Source organism: Condylura cristata, unplaced genomic scaffold (genome assembly GCF_000260355.1).
Source record: "Condylura cristata isolate star-nosed mole 26May11 unplaced genomic scaffold, ConCri1.0 scaffold00014, whole genome shotgun sequence".
Lineage (NCBI taxonomy): Eukaryota > Metazoa > Chordata > Mammalia > Eulipotyphla > Talpidae > Condylura > Condylura cristata.
The window spans coordinates 9802197-9819397 of NW_004567115.1; the positions used below are offsets into that span (position 1 = coordinate 9802197).

At 47.4% G+C, this 17201-nt stretch overlaps 1 protein-coding gene across 2 annotated transcripts in view; it reads right to left on the bottom strand.

Moving 5' to 3' along the window:
• ESYT3 (extended synaptotagmin-like protein 3) overlaps nucleotides 1–13640 on the bottom strand; it is a 41000-nt gene extending 27360 nt beyond the window's left edge. For both annotated transcript variants that reach the window (XM_004682164.2, XM_012724748.1), the window contains exon 1: nucleotides 13131–13640. In XM_004682164.2, the coding sequence (XP_004682221.1) occupies nucleotides 13131–13448 (318 nt within the window). In that variant the 5' untranslated portion in view covers nucleotides 13449–13640. The remainder of the gene's footprint in view (nucleotides 1–13130) is intronic.
• Nucleotides 13641–17201: the final 3561 nt, after the last annotated feature.

Genomic DNA, 17201 nt, shown 5'->3' on the forward strand with positions numbered 1-17201 from the left:
TCTTCTTGCTCACTGCTCCCCTCAGCAGTGGATTTCAGTAGACCTGCCTTCCTGCTCCCCACTCTAATGAATCCTCTCACCCTCCACACCTCTTATACCCCATCTCTTGTATGCATAAATAAGTAAAAAGAGTAATAAACTTTACTTTTCAAGAGTCTTTTATACTTTCTGTACTTTGTGGGATCTATAGTTGTTAAAAATAGTATTTCAAAAATAAATAGTATTTCATTTTCTAGGCAACTTTGCTGCAATCTGTTACTAGTTCCAAAGATTAATTCTATTAGTTATTTGCATAATTTTAATCACCAAATAATTTTTGTCTCTTTGCTCCACATGTATTATAGTTTGACTTCACTGACAAGGCTCTAGCACTGTATCAGGCATTAGTAGTGAGCGAGCATCTCTCTTGTTCATGACCACAAAGGAAACTTTTCCATCAAGGATGATTTTTGCTGTAGATATTTGGAGGAAAGCTTCTACCAAGCTGAAGTTACTTTCTTTCTTTCTTTTTTTTTTTTTGGTGGGGGGGGGGACGACAGCATTTGCTTTAAAATAATTAACTTCTAAGAAAAGTCATATAAACATTAATTTCAGAATAAAGATCTAAAAATGATCCATCAGATGCAAGAAAGAAAAAGATTATTGTACTGCTATCTTTTGGGGATATCACTTAACTCAATCTCAATGGTCTGGGAGTCTCAGGAAAGGCATTTAAAATACAATGGAAGTAAGCCTAGGCACGCCTATCCTAAATGCACATTGTTTCATTGTGCTTTGTTATGAAATACACACTTTGGGCCACAGCACAAATCACACCAGCCCATGAAACTCTTGTTTTCAATAACCTTCACTTTAATACAGGTACTGAACTGCATTCAAAGCTTTCTCGAAGAGATATTCATGCTGTATTTTCCCCTTTCATCTATTACTACAGTCAACTTAAATTAAGGCTCTTTCTAAGGCAGAACCATCTCAAGATCCTGGGGTAACTTGATATATTTAGCCTGATATTTCATTTAGGTTTTATATACTCAGGATTCAAAGTGACACCTAAAATTTTGTTCTTATATATAGTTCACATAGTTTGGGCATAAAATGTTTATAGCAAAGTATAATTTGAATGGGGCAGTTTTCCACATTATTTTCTGAAACAACCTACAAATACAGGAATTATTAATACATGCAGTGTATCTCATCTATAAAGCAAAATTAGCTGAGGTTAGTGGCAAGTTCAAGGTCTACCTGTTTCTCAGTGTAACAATTCTGGCATTTATATGTTTCTAGAAATATGTTTCATCTAGTTTTTCAAGTGTATTGATATGGAATTGTAATATTTTAATATTTATCATATTGAAGTTATTTCTTCATTTTATTCATTTTCTATTTTTTCTTGCTCAAACTTGACATTGTATTGCCTTTTTTATTAATCTTTTCAGCTATCTAGCCTTTTTTGTTAGTCTTGTTCCTCCCCCTTCCTTTAAAATTATTTATTCTTATAGTATTCCTTCCTTATTTCTTGATGTAACTCTGTTGCTCTTTTCCAAACTATGCTTCTGAGGTTTACATGTTTGTATCTACTTATAGTTGAACCCTAGAAGTCTTAGAGTTGAATAATTTATTTTCAATTTTTAATATTTTATGGTAAATATTCAAAGTTATAAATTCCATGATAATTTTTCACATTGTTTTTTGTTATTACAGTTTTTAATAATTTCCATTATGACTTCCTTTTTTTTTACTTCCTCTTTAACAGTGATTTTAAAAATAGTGATGTTTTAAAATATCCAGACCTGTGAGATTTCTAAAGCTATATATTAATTTATAATTTTATTCCTCTGTGGCCTCAACAGCCTGGAAGGTGCAATTCACTAGAATATATTGATAATTCCTTTGTGGCTTAGTACATGATTAATTTCTGAAACTGTTCTGTGTATGAGCACATTACTAATCATGTCCTTCTAACAGTCTTTATCCATGCTTACTCAACTGGTCATTTTCAGAGAAAATATCAACATTTCTAAATCCAACTGTTGATTTATCTACTTCAAGCAGTTCTGCTATTGTTTATATTTCAAGTATATATTTATAAAGTACATGCAGGCCCATGATTATTATATCCTCTTAACTACTTCCCCTTTTCTGAGCTTATCAAATCTCTCTCTCTTTTTTTTAAATATTTATGTTTACAGAATTGGGTACAGGCCAGAGGTGTGGTGGGTGAGAGGATTCACCAGAGACAGAGTGGGTAACAGAACAAGCAGCTGTACTGAAACACACTGCTGAGGGGAGCAATGGGTGGGTCAGGACAGGTCTGCCACACCATGTGGGTCAGCTCCTTGGTGGGGGATCGAACTCATGCTGCAGTGGCTTTGGAGAACTTCATAATACAGTGCTTTAACCCACTGTGCCACCAGGAAGAGCCCCTCAAATCTATCTTTATGAAACACTGCCATAACTTTCTATTTTGTGTACTATGAAAACTGCTACTCCAGTTTTCTTTTGTTTGAAAATTGGCTGTATATTTTTTCTACCCTATTTTCAACCTTTTTGAGTTCATGTTATCTCATGACATTTAACATTCACCTTAACGCTTGACTCGCCACATTTTTTTTTTAAAGATTTATTTATTCGTACAGAACTGGGGTACAGGCCAGAGATGCGGAGGGTGAGAGGATTCACCAGAGACAGAGTGGGGTATAGAACAGGCAGATGGACGAAATACACTGCTGAGGGGAGCAGCGGGCGGGTCAGGAGAGGTCTGCCTCGCCATGTGGATCTCCTCCAGAGCAGGCGGGAATCGAACTCATGAGGAAATGGCTTTAGCTTCTCAGTGCTGTGCTTTAACCCGCTGCGCCACCAGGGAGGGCCCTGACTCGCCACATTTTACGGTAAAGAAACTGAGGCTTTGAGGTTACTTACATATAATCCCCAGCTGTAGAGTGCTAGAGTGATCCACACTGAGATCAATCTTACCACAAAGTTTGTGCTGTCTCATTCCATCCTATTCACTCCTTCCAAAAAGGCTTCACATAACCAGTTTCCTGTTGTATAGGGTCTAATGTATGGCAAAGTACTGCCCTCACAGATCTGAGTCTCCACAGACAGGCCATGCTTTACAATTTACAGAGAACATTCCCTCTGATTTGATCTTAAAGTTCCAGAAGCTCAATAGTAAATGAGTTGTCCTTATTGTACAGACTAGGAGGTGCTCAAAGATTACTTAGTACTTGCCAAGATGGCACAGGTGACCAGAACTCAAACCTTCTCACCAGAGTCCAACCTTCAACTCTATCTCATTATTTCCCTCTATCCCTCCTCCATGTCTCACTCTCTTTCGTAATCTATTTCTTGTGCATTTAGACTTCCACTTTAGTAAACCCATTTTCTCATCCACAAGATGGGGACAATACTGCCCATTTCAGAGCTCTTGAGAAAACTGAACAAAACAAAGCAGTAGGCTCAGAGTTGCGGAGGTTTGGTGCCCGTGATGCAGACACTGAAGTTTTTGACGTCAGGTTTGTGCTAAGACCAAAGTCACCAAGCAAGTTCTCTACTGGCTTTCCCGCTGGGAGGGGTGGCTAGGAGGGGAGGGATAGCTGGTGCCCAAACCCTCTGCAAAGCAAAGGGCTAGACCCAGACAGTGGTTCTTAAAGTTCTTATACAAAACACCACTTGCAATGCTCATTAAAATGTGGATCCTGGACCCTCCCTGGTAGCGCAATGTGTTAGGATGCAGCACTACAAGCTGGCTGCGGCTGCCACTTCAGTGCAAGTGCGACCCCTGGCACTGAGCACCCACATGGTGCAGCAGACTTCTCCTGACCTGTCTTCTGCTCCCCTCAGCAGTTTTCTTCGTCAGTCTGCCTGTTCTGCTCCCCACTCTGTCTCTGATCAATCCTCTCACCGCCCCTGCACCTCTGGCCTGTACCTCAGTTCTATATGCATAAATACTAAAAAAAAAAAAAAAAAAAAAAAGAGAGAGAGAGAGAACATAGAAATCACAATTCAGAAAAATTATTTTTTTAAAAATGTGGATCCTTAATTCTGGGCCCTAAAGACTGATTCAGGAGGTCTGGGGCAGGGGCTGGAACCTTGCCCAAGGGACTGGCTTTTTTTGATCATAAAGGGCCGTGTGGGAGGGTGTGCAGAATAAGTAAGTGCACAGGACCTCCCAGGCTGGGGGACTAGCTCAGGTCCTGGAAGAAGGCATCTCCTCTGCTCTCTGGAGCTCCTGACTATTGTTCCAAAGTCAAGGCCTATGTCTCCAGCTGTCGCTCCTGGAAGAACCCTCTTGTCGGCTATTTCTTAGCAGCAGCCTATGGGCCTCAACTCTTTTCCAAAGTATCTTTTGCACCATAAAGAGCAAGGGGAGAGCTTCTGGTGAAAGCTCTGAAGGTACCATGATTCTGCTTGGCTCTGACTGCCCTTCCCCCTAAAATAGGGCAACACCCCCTTCTAGCTGCCTTTTGTAGGTAGGCAGCAGGAGGTGCAGTCACAGGAGCTCAGTTATCTTCAGATTGAGAGATGTGAGGCTGTTCATTCCTGTTCTGCCTAGAGCTACATACAACCTGGGCAGTTTTAAAGATAATGGACACGAATCCACTACTGAGTAGGCACAAATTCAGCACTCCAGATAAATTCATTCTAACAGAACACTTCCATAAGTAAGCCTGGAACAAGCCCTCCCAGGCAAAGTGCTGATAATTTAATGGGGCATTATTAGACACTGTCTCAGGGTAAGTGTATTGAGCACTTGTTGCGGACAGACAGATTGGAGACTCAAGTCTGAGAACCCAGGCCAGCAGAGGCCACCAGATACTCACTCACATCAATGCTCCAGTTCTATGTGGCCAAGTGTTCTATTGGTAAACCCTATAGGAAAAATGATTCCACCAAAGTGAGGAAAGGAACACAGCCATGGCTACATCCTGTCAAGGCTGGGCCTAGGTAGGCCCACAGATGACTGTGGTTAGGCTGGAAGGACTGGGTAGGAAGTTACGGTTCCTGGTCCCTCTTGGGAGGCAGGGGAAGACAGGCTTCTCATTTAGCGGCCTGCCCAGCTCTAGGTGAATCCTGCTTGTTGTAATGGGGACGTTCGTTCCTCCCACAGACCCCAGTGTAGAGATTTGTATAAAGACCCATGTACATACACACACACACACACACAGTTTGTTGGGGGAAAAAAGAGTATACCTCTTCTTTGCTCCAAAAGGTACTTTCATAAACACACCTGCTGACATTGCCAAGCCCTCCCCAGACTTGGAGAAGAGAAGCTCACATCGCAAGGGGCATCCTCACAGGAGGCCTTGAATAGGCTGATTTCTGTCTTCCTATCAGTCACTGCTCTGTGGGTATCTTTTTAGGGGTTCTCCTTCTACCAGTAAACAGTCCCTCAATTCTACTATCCTACTGATATAGCACAATCTTTTGGGCTTCTCCTCACCCCCTCACCTTTTTACCTCTCTTCTGGGAAGTAAATGCTTAACATGAAAATTGCCTTTAAATCTGCCAACTTTTCTGCTGAAAATTCCTAGCCAAACGTGTAGTAAGGGAAATACTTGCTTTGCCAACTTGAAGTTCTGTTGAGCATGGATCTGGAATCTACAGGCTCTTGAACAACAAGCGCAGCCTGCAAATTGGCCTAAGACACTGGTCCCACAGGAGGGCTGTCATCAGAGCCAATCAGAGCCAGAGCACCGGTGCCAAGCGCCTACTGTTCTTTGAGGAGTGAAGACTTAGAGCAGTCATGTTTTCAAGGATACCTGAGTGTAATGCTAAGTGACTAAACCAGTTAGGTGCAATGCCTAGAGGTTAGAGAAAAAAACTTATCTTCTTGCTTATCAAACTAACGCAAAACAAACAAAAATAGATAATGCTCAAGGCTATCAAGGCCTCCTGAGGGTGGAATGAGAATCTTCAAAATGTTCATAAGCTTTTATATTATCAGTTTAACGTGCAGAAATCTATAGTAAGGAACTCAGGACCATGTGCGCAGTTACCCAGCAGACATTCGCTGCAGCGGATGGTTACTGGGCGCCTGCTGTGCAGGAGGCCCTGAGCTGGGAGCTGAGTGTACAGAGAATACACTCGGCCTTAAGAGAACAGTCTGGAGAAGAGTCAATGTCAGAACAGGTAGATGCAAATGGCTGTGGGAATTGAGAGACCTGCTAAGGGCACTGTGGGGGCTCAGCTGGGGATTCCCTGCGCCTGGCCTGGGGAAGAATCAAAGGAGCCACACTGGCAAGTCATAGGGAAAAACTCTGCCAGCCTCGGCAAGCCAGATGAACAGGGCAAAGGTGGAAATAACTGAAATAATCGAGTTAGAAAGAATGGGCATGTAACTGATGAAGACTATCATAATCCTGAAAATGTTCCTGAGGCTGTTACAAATTGTTAAGAATATAGGGCCCTCCCTGGTGGCTCAGTGTTAAAGCACAGCACTACAAAACTAGCCACAGCTGCTTCAGCACAAGTTCAATCCCTGGCCAGGGAGGCGACCCACATGGCCTGGTGGACCTCTCCTGACCCACCCGCTGCTCCCCTCAGCAGTGTTCTTTGTCAGTCTGCCTGTTCTGCTCCCCACTGTTTCTGGTGAATCTTCTCACCGCCCCTACACCTCTGGCCTGTACCCCAGTTCTGTATGCATGAATAAATCTTTTTTAAAAATAAATAAAATGTTAAGAATATAAAACAAAAGAAAAAAAAGGTCCAAGATTTTTATAAACTGCTTTCATTTACAAAGGAAGTGCCCCCAAATACAATGATACATCTCTGGAAAGAAGGATTTGAAGTGCTTATTCAAATTTTTACTCTTAGGCTATTTCGAAATATTCTATAATGGGGATATGTTCCACTTTTACAACTAGAAAAACAAGATTTTTAACCAGTTACTTAGAAATGTAAACACAGCACAAAGGAATGGAGTGGGTGACTCGGGGTCTTGGAACCTCCTGTGTCCCAGATAAGCCCATTGGCTGTTTCACTAAGAATGTTTTGAGGACTAATGACTGCTGGACCCTTGGCACAGGACTTTGCAGGCATGAGTGGCCATCTGCGTTCCTGACAGAGGCCTGCAGGAGCTGGGCCGGACCTCCAGCCTGAGGGACGAGGCTCACGCCTCTGCTTCAACAGGGAGTGTGTGGCTTGGTCCTTTGACTAGTTCCACTGGGAACTTCACTATTTACTGTGAGGAGGCAGAAGAAAACAGCTCACTTTCCTCAAGCACACGAACACTTTTGGGCTGTAAGCACTAGGTTTCCAAGAGTCAAACACCTCTGGAATTCTGCCAGGAGAAGCAACTCTGAGTGGAGAGGAGGGAGACAGGGGTGAAGGAGGAAGGGTGGGCTCCATTTCCCTCCTCCTCTGTGCAGCCGGACAGTGGGGCAGCTCACACCTTCCAGCAACACCCCAAGTCACTTTCAGCATTCCCACAAAAGTGCCAGCTCTGCTCGCTGTCAAGGCCTAAGTCAAGAGCTCAACAGAAGCCAGGATCAATTTGCCACACCCAGCCGCCCGAGGCAGAGGGAACCATGACAGGGAAAGACAGGCTGTCCCACCAGGGCCCTGGATCCTCACCACGTGACCTCCCAAGTACTCTGGTTCTCAGGCAGTTGGCTCAGAGAATAGGTGTGTGGGCAGCCCTGTCCCAAAGCCCCAAGCCCCAGTAAATGACGCAGTAGGCACTCAGGTGAATTTGGTTCTCATCAGTTACTAGAATCAGTTCACTCCAAGGTGAGCTGATGAGCTCAAGTGACCAAACCTGGAGAAATTTTGGGCCCAAAGCTCCTGCCCTGTAGCCAGCATCACCTCAGTGATGGGCTGGGTGAGGTTTCTTAGACCCTTGCTCTGCCACCTTGTAAGACTGATCATGCTGTTTCAGAAAAGGCTGTTTTCTTGGATCTGAATCCCTGTCTAATCCATGGGTTCCTTAAGGTCGGAGACGTGTCACTTGTGTCATGGCACTGGGCCTGACATAGATGTTTGCTGATTGAGTAAAGGAATAAACACATGGATGCCTGAGATCCCTCTCCTGGGCTTGGAGCAGGGAGGCCTGCATTCTGTGCCTCTTATTGCCCAATCCTGACCCAGCACCAAAGTCCATGAAACATCACTGAGACATGGGGCAGAGAACCAGGGCATGACTAAAACTGTTGTGTCTCTTCCTTCCCAAAGACAGGACGGACTTTAAGACATATGAATGACCTAAGGAGTCACAGGGAGAAGTCCCTTAATTTGGGGTGGTTCCCAACCTGCTGCTGTTTGGAAACAGGTTCACAGCAATGACTCCAAGAATTGAGCTTCATGATCTTATTTGAGTGTCCTGCTTTACTCAAAGCTGCCATTGCTTCTATTTCCCCTACTTAATAAAGTACCAGTACATGGAAGACCATCAGAGTCTGTGCTCTAGAAAATTCTGCTCCACTCTAGGAAAGCAAAGTACTCAATTCCTGGTCATCTGTCTGAACAGCTTGCAGAGGCATGCAGGGACTATCCCAGAGCGAGAGCTCCCAGGATGCTGTTGTGATCCTTGGAACATTTGCTTTATAGGACTGGTTCTCTTTCCACTGGTGCAGCACCTCCAGGGTACACCCAGTCAGATAGTGGGTAGACAAGACAGACTGGGGAATGGTCCCCTGGGTAAGTGGCACCAGGGAAAAGTCAACCGGAGACTGATTAATGAAGGCAGACTCCTACCGCTCCCATGACTCCATAGGCCTTCCTAAAACCTTGTTATTTTCAGAGGGGAATTAGGGGCCCAGAGAAGACAGGAGACCATCTTAATCTGAGTCAGGCTCAGAGTCCAAGTCTATACCTGCCACCGTATCACATCAGCTACTACCACCCCCCAGCCCCCACAGATACACAGAGTTAATTGTCTCGAACAAAGCTGCCAACTGATTGCTATCAGCCAGCAGGAGAGCAAGTGGAGCCAGACCAAAGACCGCAGACAGACAAATCGCCAGGTTTTCTGACAGTTCTTCCCTTCTCCCACCTGACCTGGAGCCAGATGAGGCTCTCATCGAACCTTCCTTCTTCTCATACCAGCCCCATCACAGAAGAGGCAAAAAAAAAAAAAAAAAAAAATTAATAGACTAACCCATCATCCAGCTGGCCCTAGTAAAGGGGTTTAGACACCCCATAAATGCTTGCACAGGAAAGGGCCAACTGGTCCTGGGCCCCAGAGTTCCAGACAGGGGTCCACACCATGTTCACACAGGAAATGGCAAGCAGCAGAGGTCACCCCAAGAAGGCTCTCGAGCCCAGAGCATGAAGGGGCAGCTCTGCAGATTGCAGGGGAGCCATTTCTGAAGCACCAAAGTGAGGTCCCCTGAGCCGACAGGAGCAGGCCCAGCAGAGCCAGGGCCACAAATGGACCCTCCGTACATTCTCCCACTCACTCCACCCTCCACTGTTGTTAGCTCCAGAGACACACTTTCTGCTGGGACACTTGGTGGCGAGGTCATAGTTGGAAAAGGCAGAGTGAGGAGTCCTGGGGACTCCAGTGATGGTCCCCACTGAGCTCTCCTTGCACCTGACTCTACGCAAACAGCCTTTTAGACACTCAGTCCACCTGTGTGGAAACTGAGCTTCCCAGCCCTACTTGGGTGGCAGGGCTGGGATTTCACCAGCTCTGCAGGATGAGGGTTCGCCATCCCAGTGTGCTGGCCACTGTCCCCAGTCCTGCCAAAGGGGGAGCATCAAGAAGGCTCTCAATTCTTTAAAAATAGATCTAAGAATATGTGAGGAACATTCACATGTAAACGTGGCAGCTGTTCTCTACAGAGGGTGAGTAGCAAGCAGAACCTTTGCGTGCTCTGGCTACATGGCTCGACCACATTCACAGGACAAGGGGAGCCACAGGCTCTTCAGTGTGACCCTATTTAAGGCAGAAGAGTCATTCCTTTAAGCTGTCTCCCCTGGAAGGAAAACAAGGAGCAGTGCTGCCTGGAGTTGACCAGAAATCTCTTGCTATCACAGGGGGACACTGATGTCCAAAGAGGGGTGACAACTCTGCTCACCGGGAGCAGCAGCTTGGTGCAGTGTGTGGAAGAGGAGGACAAGGGGCAGAAAGGAGCCTCCTTGAAAGCTGATGGGCAGTCCTGGCCTGACAGGAAAGAGGGCGAACCTCTCAGTTCCTCCTCAGCTTGGCCGCCTCCACCTCCTCACAGACACTTGGGGCCAATCAGAACAAGGTGCGCTCTACAAGCATCACACACTTTGACAAGCAGCAGGTGGGCTGAGAAGCACCCCACTCACCAGTACTCACTGTTCATGGGCCCAACTTGCATGACTGAGCAAGGCAGCAGCCACACATGAGGCTCTTCAGACCCCAAACTTTTCTTCAATTAACTACTGGTTTGCCAGCTGTTAATTGTAAAACATAATATCTGTATGTTGTAAGCCCACTTCCATGCAAGGAAATCAGTTCTCAAAATAGAGAAAAAGGCAAGCAGAAAGGTATCTATATAAGGACAGACATCCATGCTCCAAAGTCATGGCCAGAGTCCTACTGTTCCCACCATACCTAGAGCCACGTGTCTTTGACTTTGCTAACAGTATGTGGCCCTCAGGAAGCAGAGGGGGCTGGATTAGAAGACCCAAGCAAGTTTGTTCCAGCTTTTCCACATCACCCCAGGGCTTGACAAGCTTCATGAGGCAGCTCTTCACAGGTGTTCGCCAAAGCAACCTCTCCAGGCCTGCTTCTCATTCTAGAGTTTTCGATTCCAGTAATGGGTACCCAATGCCTCAAATGAGAAAGTAGCCCAGATGACCCTTGGATCCTTCCCTTGCCACATCTAGAAGCTACTGAGCATCTACCATCCCACTCTGCATTCTCTCACCCCTTCCTCTTGGTCCCTAATGTTATCTTGGCTCAAGCAAGTTTCCCAGGTGGTTTCCAGTTTCACGCCTTCCTCCAAAATGTTTTCACAGACTTTCCAAAACCTTCCTCAGCCTTGCAGCCTTCAGAATCACACCCAATGTCCATTAAGCCTGTCCCAAGTCGGCCCTGTCCATCAACCTCAACCACACATTTCAGTTAGGCCAAACCCGAAGGTGCTCCCTCATCTCCTGGCCATGCCATGCACTCCAACGTCTGAGCTGGGGATGCACTCCGCAGCATGACTGCCTCAATCCAAAGCATTGTTTAGGCCTGGCCTCCAAACAGGCTAGCCAAGCCAGCCAAGAGGGTCTGCAGAAGGCCAGGGCCAGGTCTTCCCAGGAGCCTACTGAGGAAGCAAGTGGCTGTGGTCTGGATATGGAAACCAGGGGGGAGGGCTCTTCACCCAGGCCTCTGATCTCTGACTGGACCCTGTCTGACTCCTGGCTCCAGCTTCCCGGAGACTTCTGGCAACTACCTGCTATGCACCAGCCTCCTGCGCCAGGCTGCCCTTTTGGTAGGACGACACATCACCTCCCTCTGTGTGTCCCCATACTCATCAGGTCAGCCTGGGCCATGGGGTCATTTACAGGGTGAAAACCTAAGGAACGTTCTTGTGTTCTGTCTTAGCCATCAGGCTAAGCTCCCTGTTGTCAGGGTCCATGTTTCTCCTGGGAACCCCCTCTCCCAAGAGCAGCCAGAATAGCCTGTGATGCTTTTACCAATTTCAGAGACTTTGTCTAGAGGCCTTGCAAACACAGGATAGGGGGAAGAAGGACTGGCATGTGGTTAGGCCTCATGGGCCCACCTCATGGGCTGAGGCTGCCATGAGGATCACAGAAGAGGTCTGACAGGTGGCCCTATGAGCAAAGGATGTCCACAGGTCATGGCCTGCTCTGGGCCCACACCTGTCAGGATCACAGACATTCATGGGATAACCAGGATGATCTAGGTCTAGGAGAGATGGATCACAAACACTGTGCCATGGTTTCCGCTTTTTCATTGTGCATCCTTAGCAGGAAAACTCTTTGGCCACTTTATTTCCAATATAAACTTGTTTGCAAAGCTTTACTGGCAATTTATGTCTTCAATATTAGTGTTATTGGTTGAATTGTATCCCTCCAGTTCAAATGTTAAAGTTCTGACCTCTAGAAACCCAGAATGTGACTACATTTGGAAATAGGGTTTTTAAAGAGGGGAATATAGCAAGGCCATATTCCTCCCTATTTTCTCTCTTTAAAGACAAAAATAAACATAAATAGCCCCCCCCCCCAATACTTTCTTCTCACACTCCTCTTTTCAGATACCGGCATGGGCCTGTGTGAGGAAACTATGGCCTGCCAGGTTTCAGAGTTTTGGCCTCAGGCGGGAAGAAATGAAAGGCCTGATAGCCTTTGGAGTTCCGCCCTGGGTCTCCTGTATCTAGAAGAACCAGAGAAGTGGGAGAGCCCAGCACCCAAAGGCATAGGCTTGCACAGAGCAGGTCTTGAACTGAAAGCTCCTCTTTGCATTATTTCCCAAACTCACCCAACCCTAGGAATCACCTGGGTGCCTCCGTACCACCTGGGGCCCAGAAGCTGTTTATATTAGGTGGGCCAGGTGGCTCTCAGGACTAAATGAGCTTGTGAAACCAGGTGCAGGCCCTTCCCCACAGTTTGAAGCTTTAGGGTGTTTGTGCATCTGGCCATTTGAGCACCTCTAGGAGGAGAGGAAGGTGGGGGGTAACCCAGGCTGAGGGCCCCTCAATGCTATCGGGCACTCCCACTTCCCTCCTGGGGCCTCTCCTCTGTCCAGGCCTCTGCCACAAGCAACTAGTCTGCAGCAGTCACTGCTGTACTGCGCCCTGCGCGCTTTCTTTGAATCAACAGGCGGGTGGAAAAGCTGCCTCCTGCTTCCCTCACAAGAAACTCTGCAGAGTCCCAGACGCCCTTGTTTTTCTCCTGGGTGTGGTTCGCCCGTGAATTTTCTCCCAGGCTCTGACTCTTACGTGAAACCCTGGTTCCGGGGTTCCCGCGCGGGCGGGTCAGACATGGGAATGAGGCTGAGGGCTGGCCCACGAGGGGTGCCGACCGCCCCCCAAGACCAGGGCAACCGGCGCGGTGGGGCAATAGGGGTGTGGGGCTTGAGGTTCCGACCGTCCTTGAGATCTGCGCCCCGCCCCTCCGCACCTACCCCGCGGCAGACCGCGGCCCCTTCCGAACCTCCACAAGCACCAGCCCCACCTCCGAGGCCCACCCCTGGCTCGGCTCACCCAAGCGGGCAGGTGCTGGCCTCGCAGCTCGCGGCTGATGAACTGGCGTTCGTTGTCCAGGAATTCGAAGGCGGCCGCCAGGCGCCCGAGCTTCCCAAGGCGGTTCCTGCGCCACCACATCCACAGCAGGGCGCCGAACAGCAGCCAGGTGATGCTGAGCCCGAGGTAGCCCGCGAGGTAGACCGGCGCCAGGTAGAACAGCACGCGCATCACGAAGGTGTAGAGCTGAGGCAGCAGTTGGCCCGACAGGCGCGGCACCGAACCTGGAACGCGCTGGGTTTCCGCGGCGCCGGGGGCGCAGGGCTCCTCCGCTTGCATTTTGTCGCCGCCGTCTTGTCTTTTCCAAGAGCCTCACCTAAGCCCAGATCCCCGCGCCTCGACGCCGGGGTACATCTGTTCCACAAGCACGACGACCCGGCCGCGGCGCTGCTCCTGCGCGGAAGACTCGTCCCTCAGAGCGGCACGCGGAGCTCAGAGTTTCGCGCAGCACGCGAGTTGCGCAGCCCGGGAACGCACCGCACGAGCTGCGCGCTGCCGCGCTCCTCCGCCCACCCACCCCTGGCTGCGGTCCTCTCCACCCAGGAGGCGGGGCCCTGGAGGAGGGGCGGAGCCCTGGAGGAAGGGCGGGGCTCGGGAGGAAGGGGCGGGGCCCGGCCCTGGGCCGGGTGTCCCGGGGCTGGGAAGAGAAGCCAGATGGCCTGGGCACCGTCAGAATCCACCGTCCTGCGCAAGTGTCATGGGAAGGCGCAGTCGCATGCACTGGTAGAACCCGGGTGGACTGGGTGTTGCTCCAGGCAGTTTATGACTCACCAAGGCATGTCGACAAATGATTTGTCATGGATAAACGTCACCTAAAACCTGCTTCCTACAGTCTACAGTGTAGTATAGACTACAGTCTACAGTGTAGTATAGACATCTGGATGGGCTCCCCTGGCCCTCCCCAGCTCAGAGTGGGCCTGTCCTTGGTCTGAGGCCTCCAACAGGCCCCTAGAGCAGTCTTCTCCTCTGGCATCTGTAAAGCTCAGACCTGGCACCCCAACCTGGCAGAACTCAGGGCTCCTCCTGTACCCCCCACAACACTACTCCCGCACTGTCCACCCTCTATGAGATGTCACTTTCAATCGTCATTCCCTGTGTCACTAGACTGGGAATTTCCTGGAGCCAGGCCAATCCTGCTTATCTGTGGGGCAGACAGCAAAACAAGTGATGGGTGAATGACAAGAGAAATGAAGAGCAAGCCCTGGGGTGACAGGGGTCAGTTGTGACGCCTTTGGTTTCTATCTAATCCTTTTTGAATGATCAGAGCAGGTGGAGGTCTGGATCTCTGACTTAAGGCAATCATCTAGTGGATGGTATAATTTTCCTATTCTCACATGAGTCAACACATCAATTATTAAAATGTGGTTTTGGACTTGACAAACGTATAGAATGGCTCTGGATGATTCTATGACCTTTCAGTGGCTGTCTTGGAAGGCTAGACTCCATGGCAGCAAGCAGAAGATAGCTGTATTTGTTTTCCTTCCATCCATCCAGATAGCATTCTTGGCATTATTTTCTCCTTCATCTTGAATCAATGTATTCACTGCATTGAGTTTTTCAACTACAGGTATGTTCCCAGGGCCTGAATGGTTGTAGCCTCTTCTGTTCTTGAGCTGCTAGGATTCAGCCAAAGTCAAAGTGTCTTACTTTAATACCCCGTTACACTGTTATATCCCAAAGGAACCTGTCAAGTCATGCAGGAAATACAACTTACTTGAGTTCCCATTTTAGAAAAATGGAGTAACTGAGGCTCTTTTTAACCTCCTGCTTGCTATCCTCGATGGCTGCCAACTGTGGCTTTGTTTTCCTCCTAGGTTTCATTCTCCACACGTGACATAGTATTATTGCAAAAAAGGTGATTGAGAGCATGAGCACAGGGCACGTGCACCTAAGATTATGGACACCGGGCTGAGAAACTTGAGAGCAGGAGGCGCTGCATACATAAATGTAGACACCTGGTCTGAAAAGAGAGGTATAGGACAGAGGAGCCAGAGAGAAGTCAAAGAAAGCACAGAGATGGGAGATCCACAAGGTCTGGGAAGCTCAGTTGCTGCCTGCCTCCCAGCTCCCCAGACTTCCTGGCCATTGGTCTACCTGTGTATCTGGTCCCCTGTTTTAGTGTTAAAGGCCGTCAAATCTACAGAGGCCTCCAAGATTCCTTTTCCATTTGCCTGATCAACACTGAAACCGCCCATCCTGCATCTGGTTGCCCATGCAGGGATACACAATCCTATTAAAGGCTCTGAATAATTCCACAGATAAAGCACTATTAATTAAAAAAAAAATTTGTTTCCCAAATTATTTGACCACAAAACCTCTTTCCTCAAAAAACACTTCTCTACTGGTGGACCCAGCTCAGTTTTAACTAAAGAAATGAAAATGCACAGTAGGGGTAGAGGGAGTCTCCTAGATGCTGAGAAGTATGTCGCTGCGCTCAGGATGGAGGGAAAAGAAGTGAACTGACAGGTCTTGGCCTTGCCCCTCTGCATCTCTCCCTCTGCCTCTGACTGAAGTGACCACGGCCCCTTTCCCACAGCTTCCAGGGTCATAGAACTTCCCAGAGAGACTCCTAGGCCCTTATTCTGTCTCCATTCTGAATACCTCCCTTTCTCTCCTTCTCCCTCTCCCCTCTGTCACACATCCTCCTCTTAGGGTGTTTGGGGAGAGGATGTAGACTGTGGAGGGGGTGAAAGGAAGTGTGTTTGGGGGAATAGTACCAGAAAAAGAGAGGTCTTGGTTTGGCTGTCAGATGGACACCCACAGAGATTATCAGCATGAAATCTGTAACATTCTATAAACTGTTTCCTGTCCCCTGCCAGCTGCACAACTTTCTCTGCTCCTTGAACCTACCAAGCTCATTCATTCCCCAAGGCGTTTATACTTGCTGTTCCATCCCCCTGGAATGTTCCCCTTTCAAGGTTTCTCCAAAATACATTTGGAATTATGGTTGATTTTCTTTTCTTCCTTTTCTAGACTTTACTTCATTTACTTTGATTAAATTACACTCAAATATATGGGAATGTTGATAATGTGACATCTAAAACTTCATACCTACCCAAGGTTGAATCTGTGCTTGAACATTGGGGCCATTCTTTTCCTTGACCTGGACATTTACTTTATTACTGCTGCCAGCAAAAAATCATTTCATGGACTGTTTGAGCATAGCAAAGCCTAGGAAGTATGATGTCTTTCAGAGGCTTTGCCTAAACTCATTTGGGACTTGATCATATTATATGCCAGGTTTCAGGAAACACTGGTTCATTTGTTCAAAATATTTATTGATGACTCTTGTGAATTGAACTGTGTCCTTCCCAACCCCACAAAAAGTATCTGGTCCTAACACCTGATGCCTGTAAATGTGACCTTATTTGGAAACAGGTATTTGCAGATGTCATCAAGAAGAGATCTCTCTGGATTAAGGTGAGCTCTAACTTAATGGGTCCTTATAAAGAGAGGGATTTGGAAACAAATTTTCAAAGGGAAGACCGGCATGGGAAGTCTGAAGTTACACAGCTCTAAGCCAAAGATTGCTGGTAACTAGCAGAGCCAAGAAGAGACAAGAAGTATTCTTCCTGAGTGCTTTCAGAGATTGGTCTTGCTGACACTTTGATTTCGGGCTGCTAGTGCCTAGGTGATGAAATAATCCATTTTTGTTGTTTTAAGCCACCCAGTTGCATGACTTTGTCATGGGCAGTCCTTGGAAACAAATATAGCCACCTACTAAGTGCTAGCACTGTTTCGGGCACAGAGGTGAACAGAATAGACAGGATCCTTGCTCTCACAGAGCTGACATTCTAGTGGGGAAAGAGACAGTTAACAACTAAACAAGAAAATAGCAAGGATGGAAATGTGCTATAGTGGGACAGTGTCAGGCATGGGTGATCTTAAAAAATGAGACATTTGTGTAGAGACCTTAATAAAAATGAAGACTAAAAGCATATATACCTCTTTTTTAAGGGCTCACAAAGCATTTATCCTTTGTAACAGAAAGATAAACAGTGATTACTCTGCAGATGTCACTAGTTTTCCTTG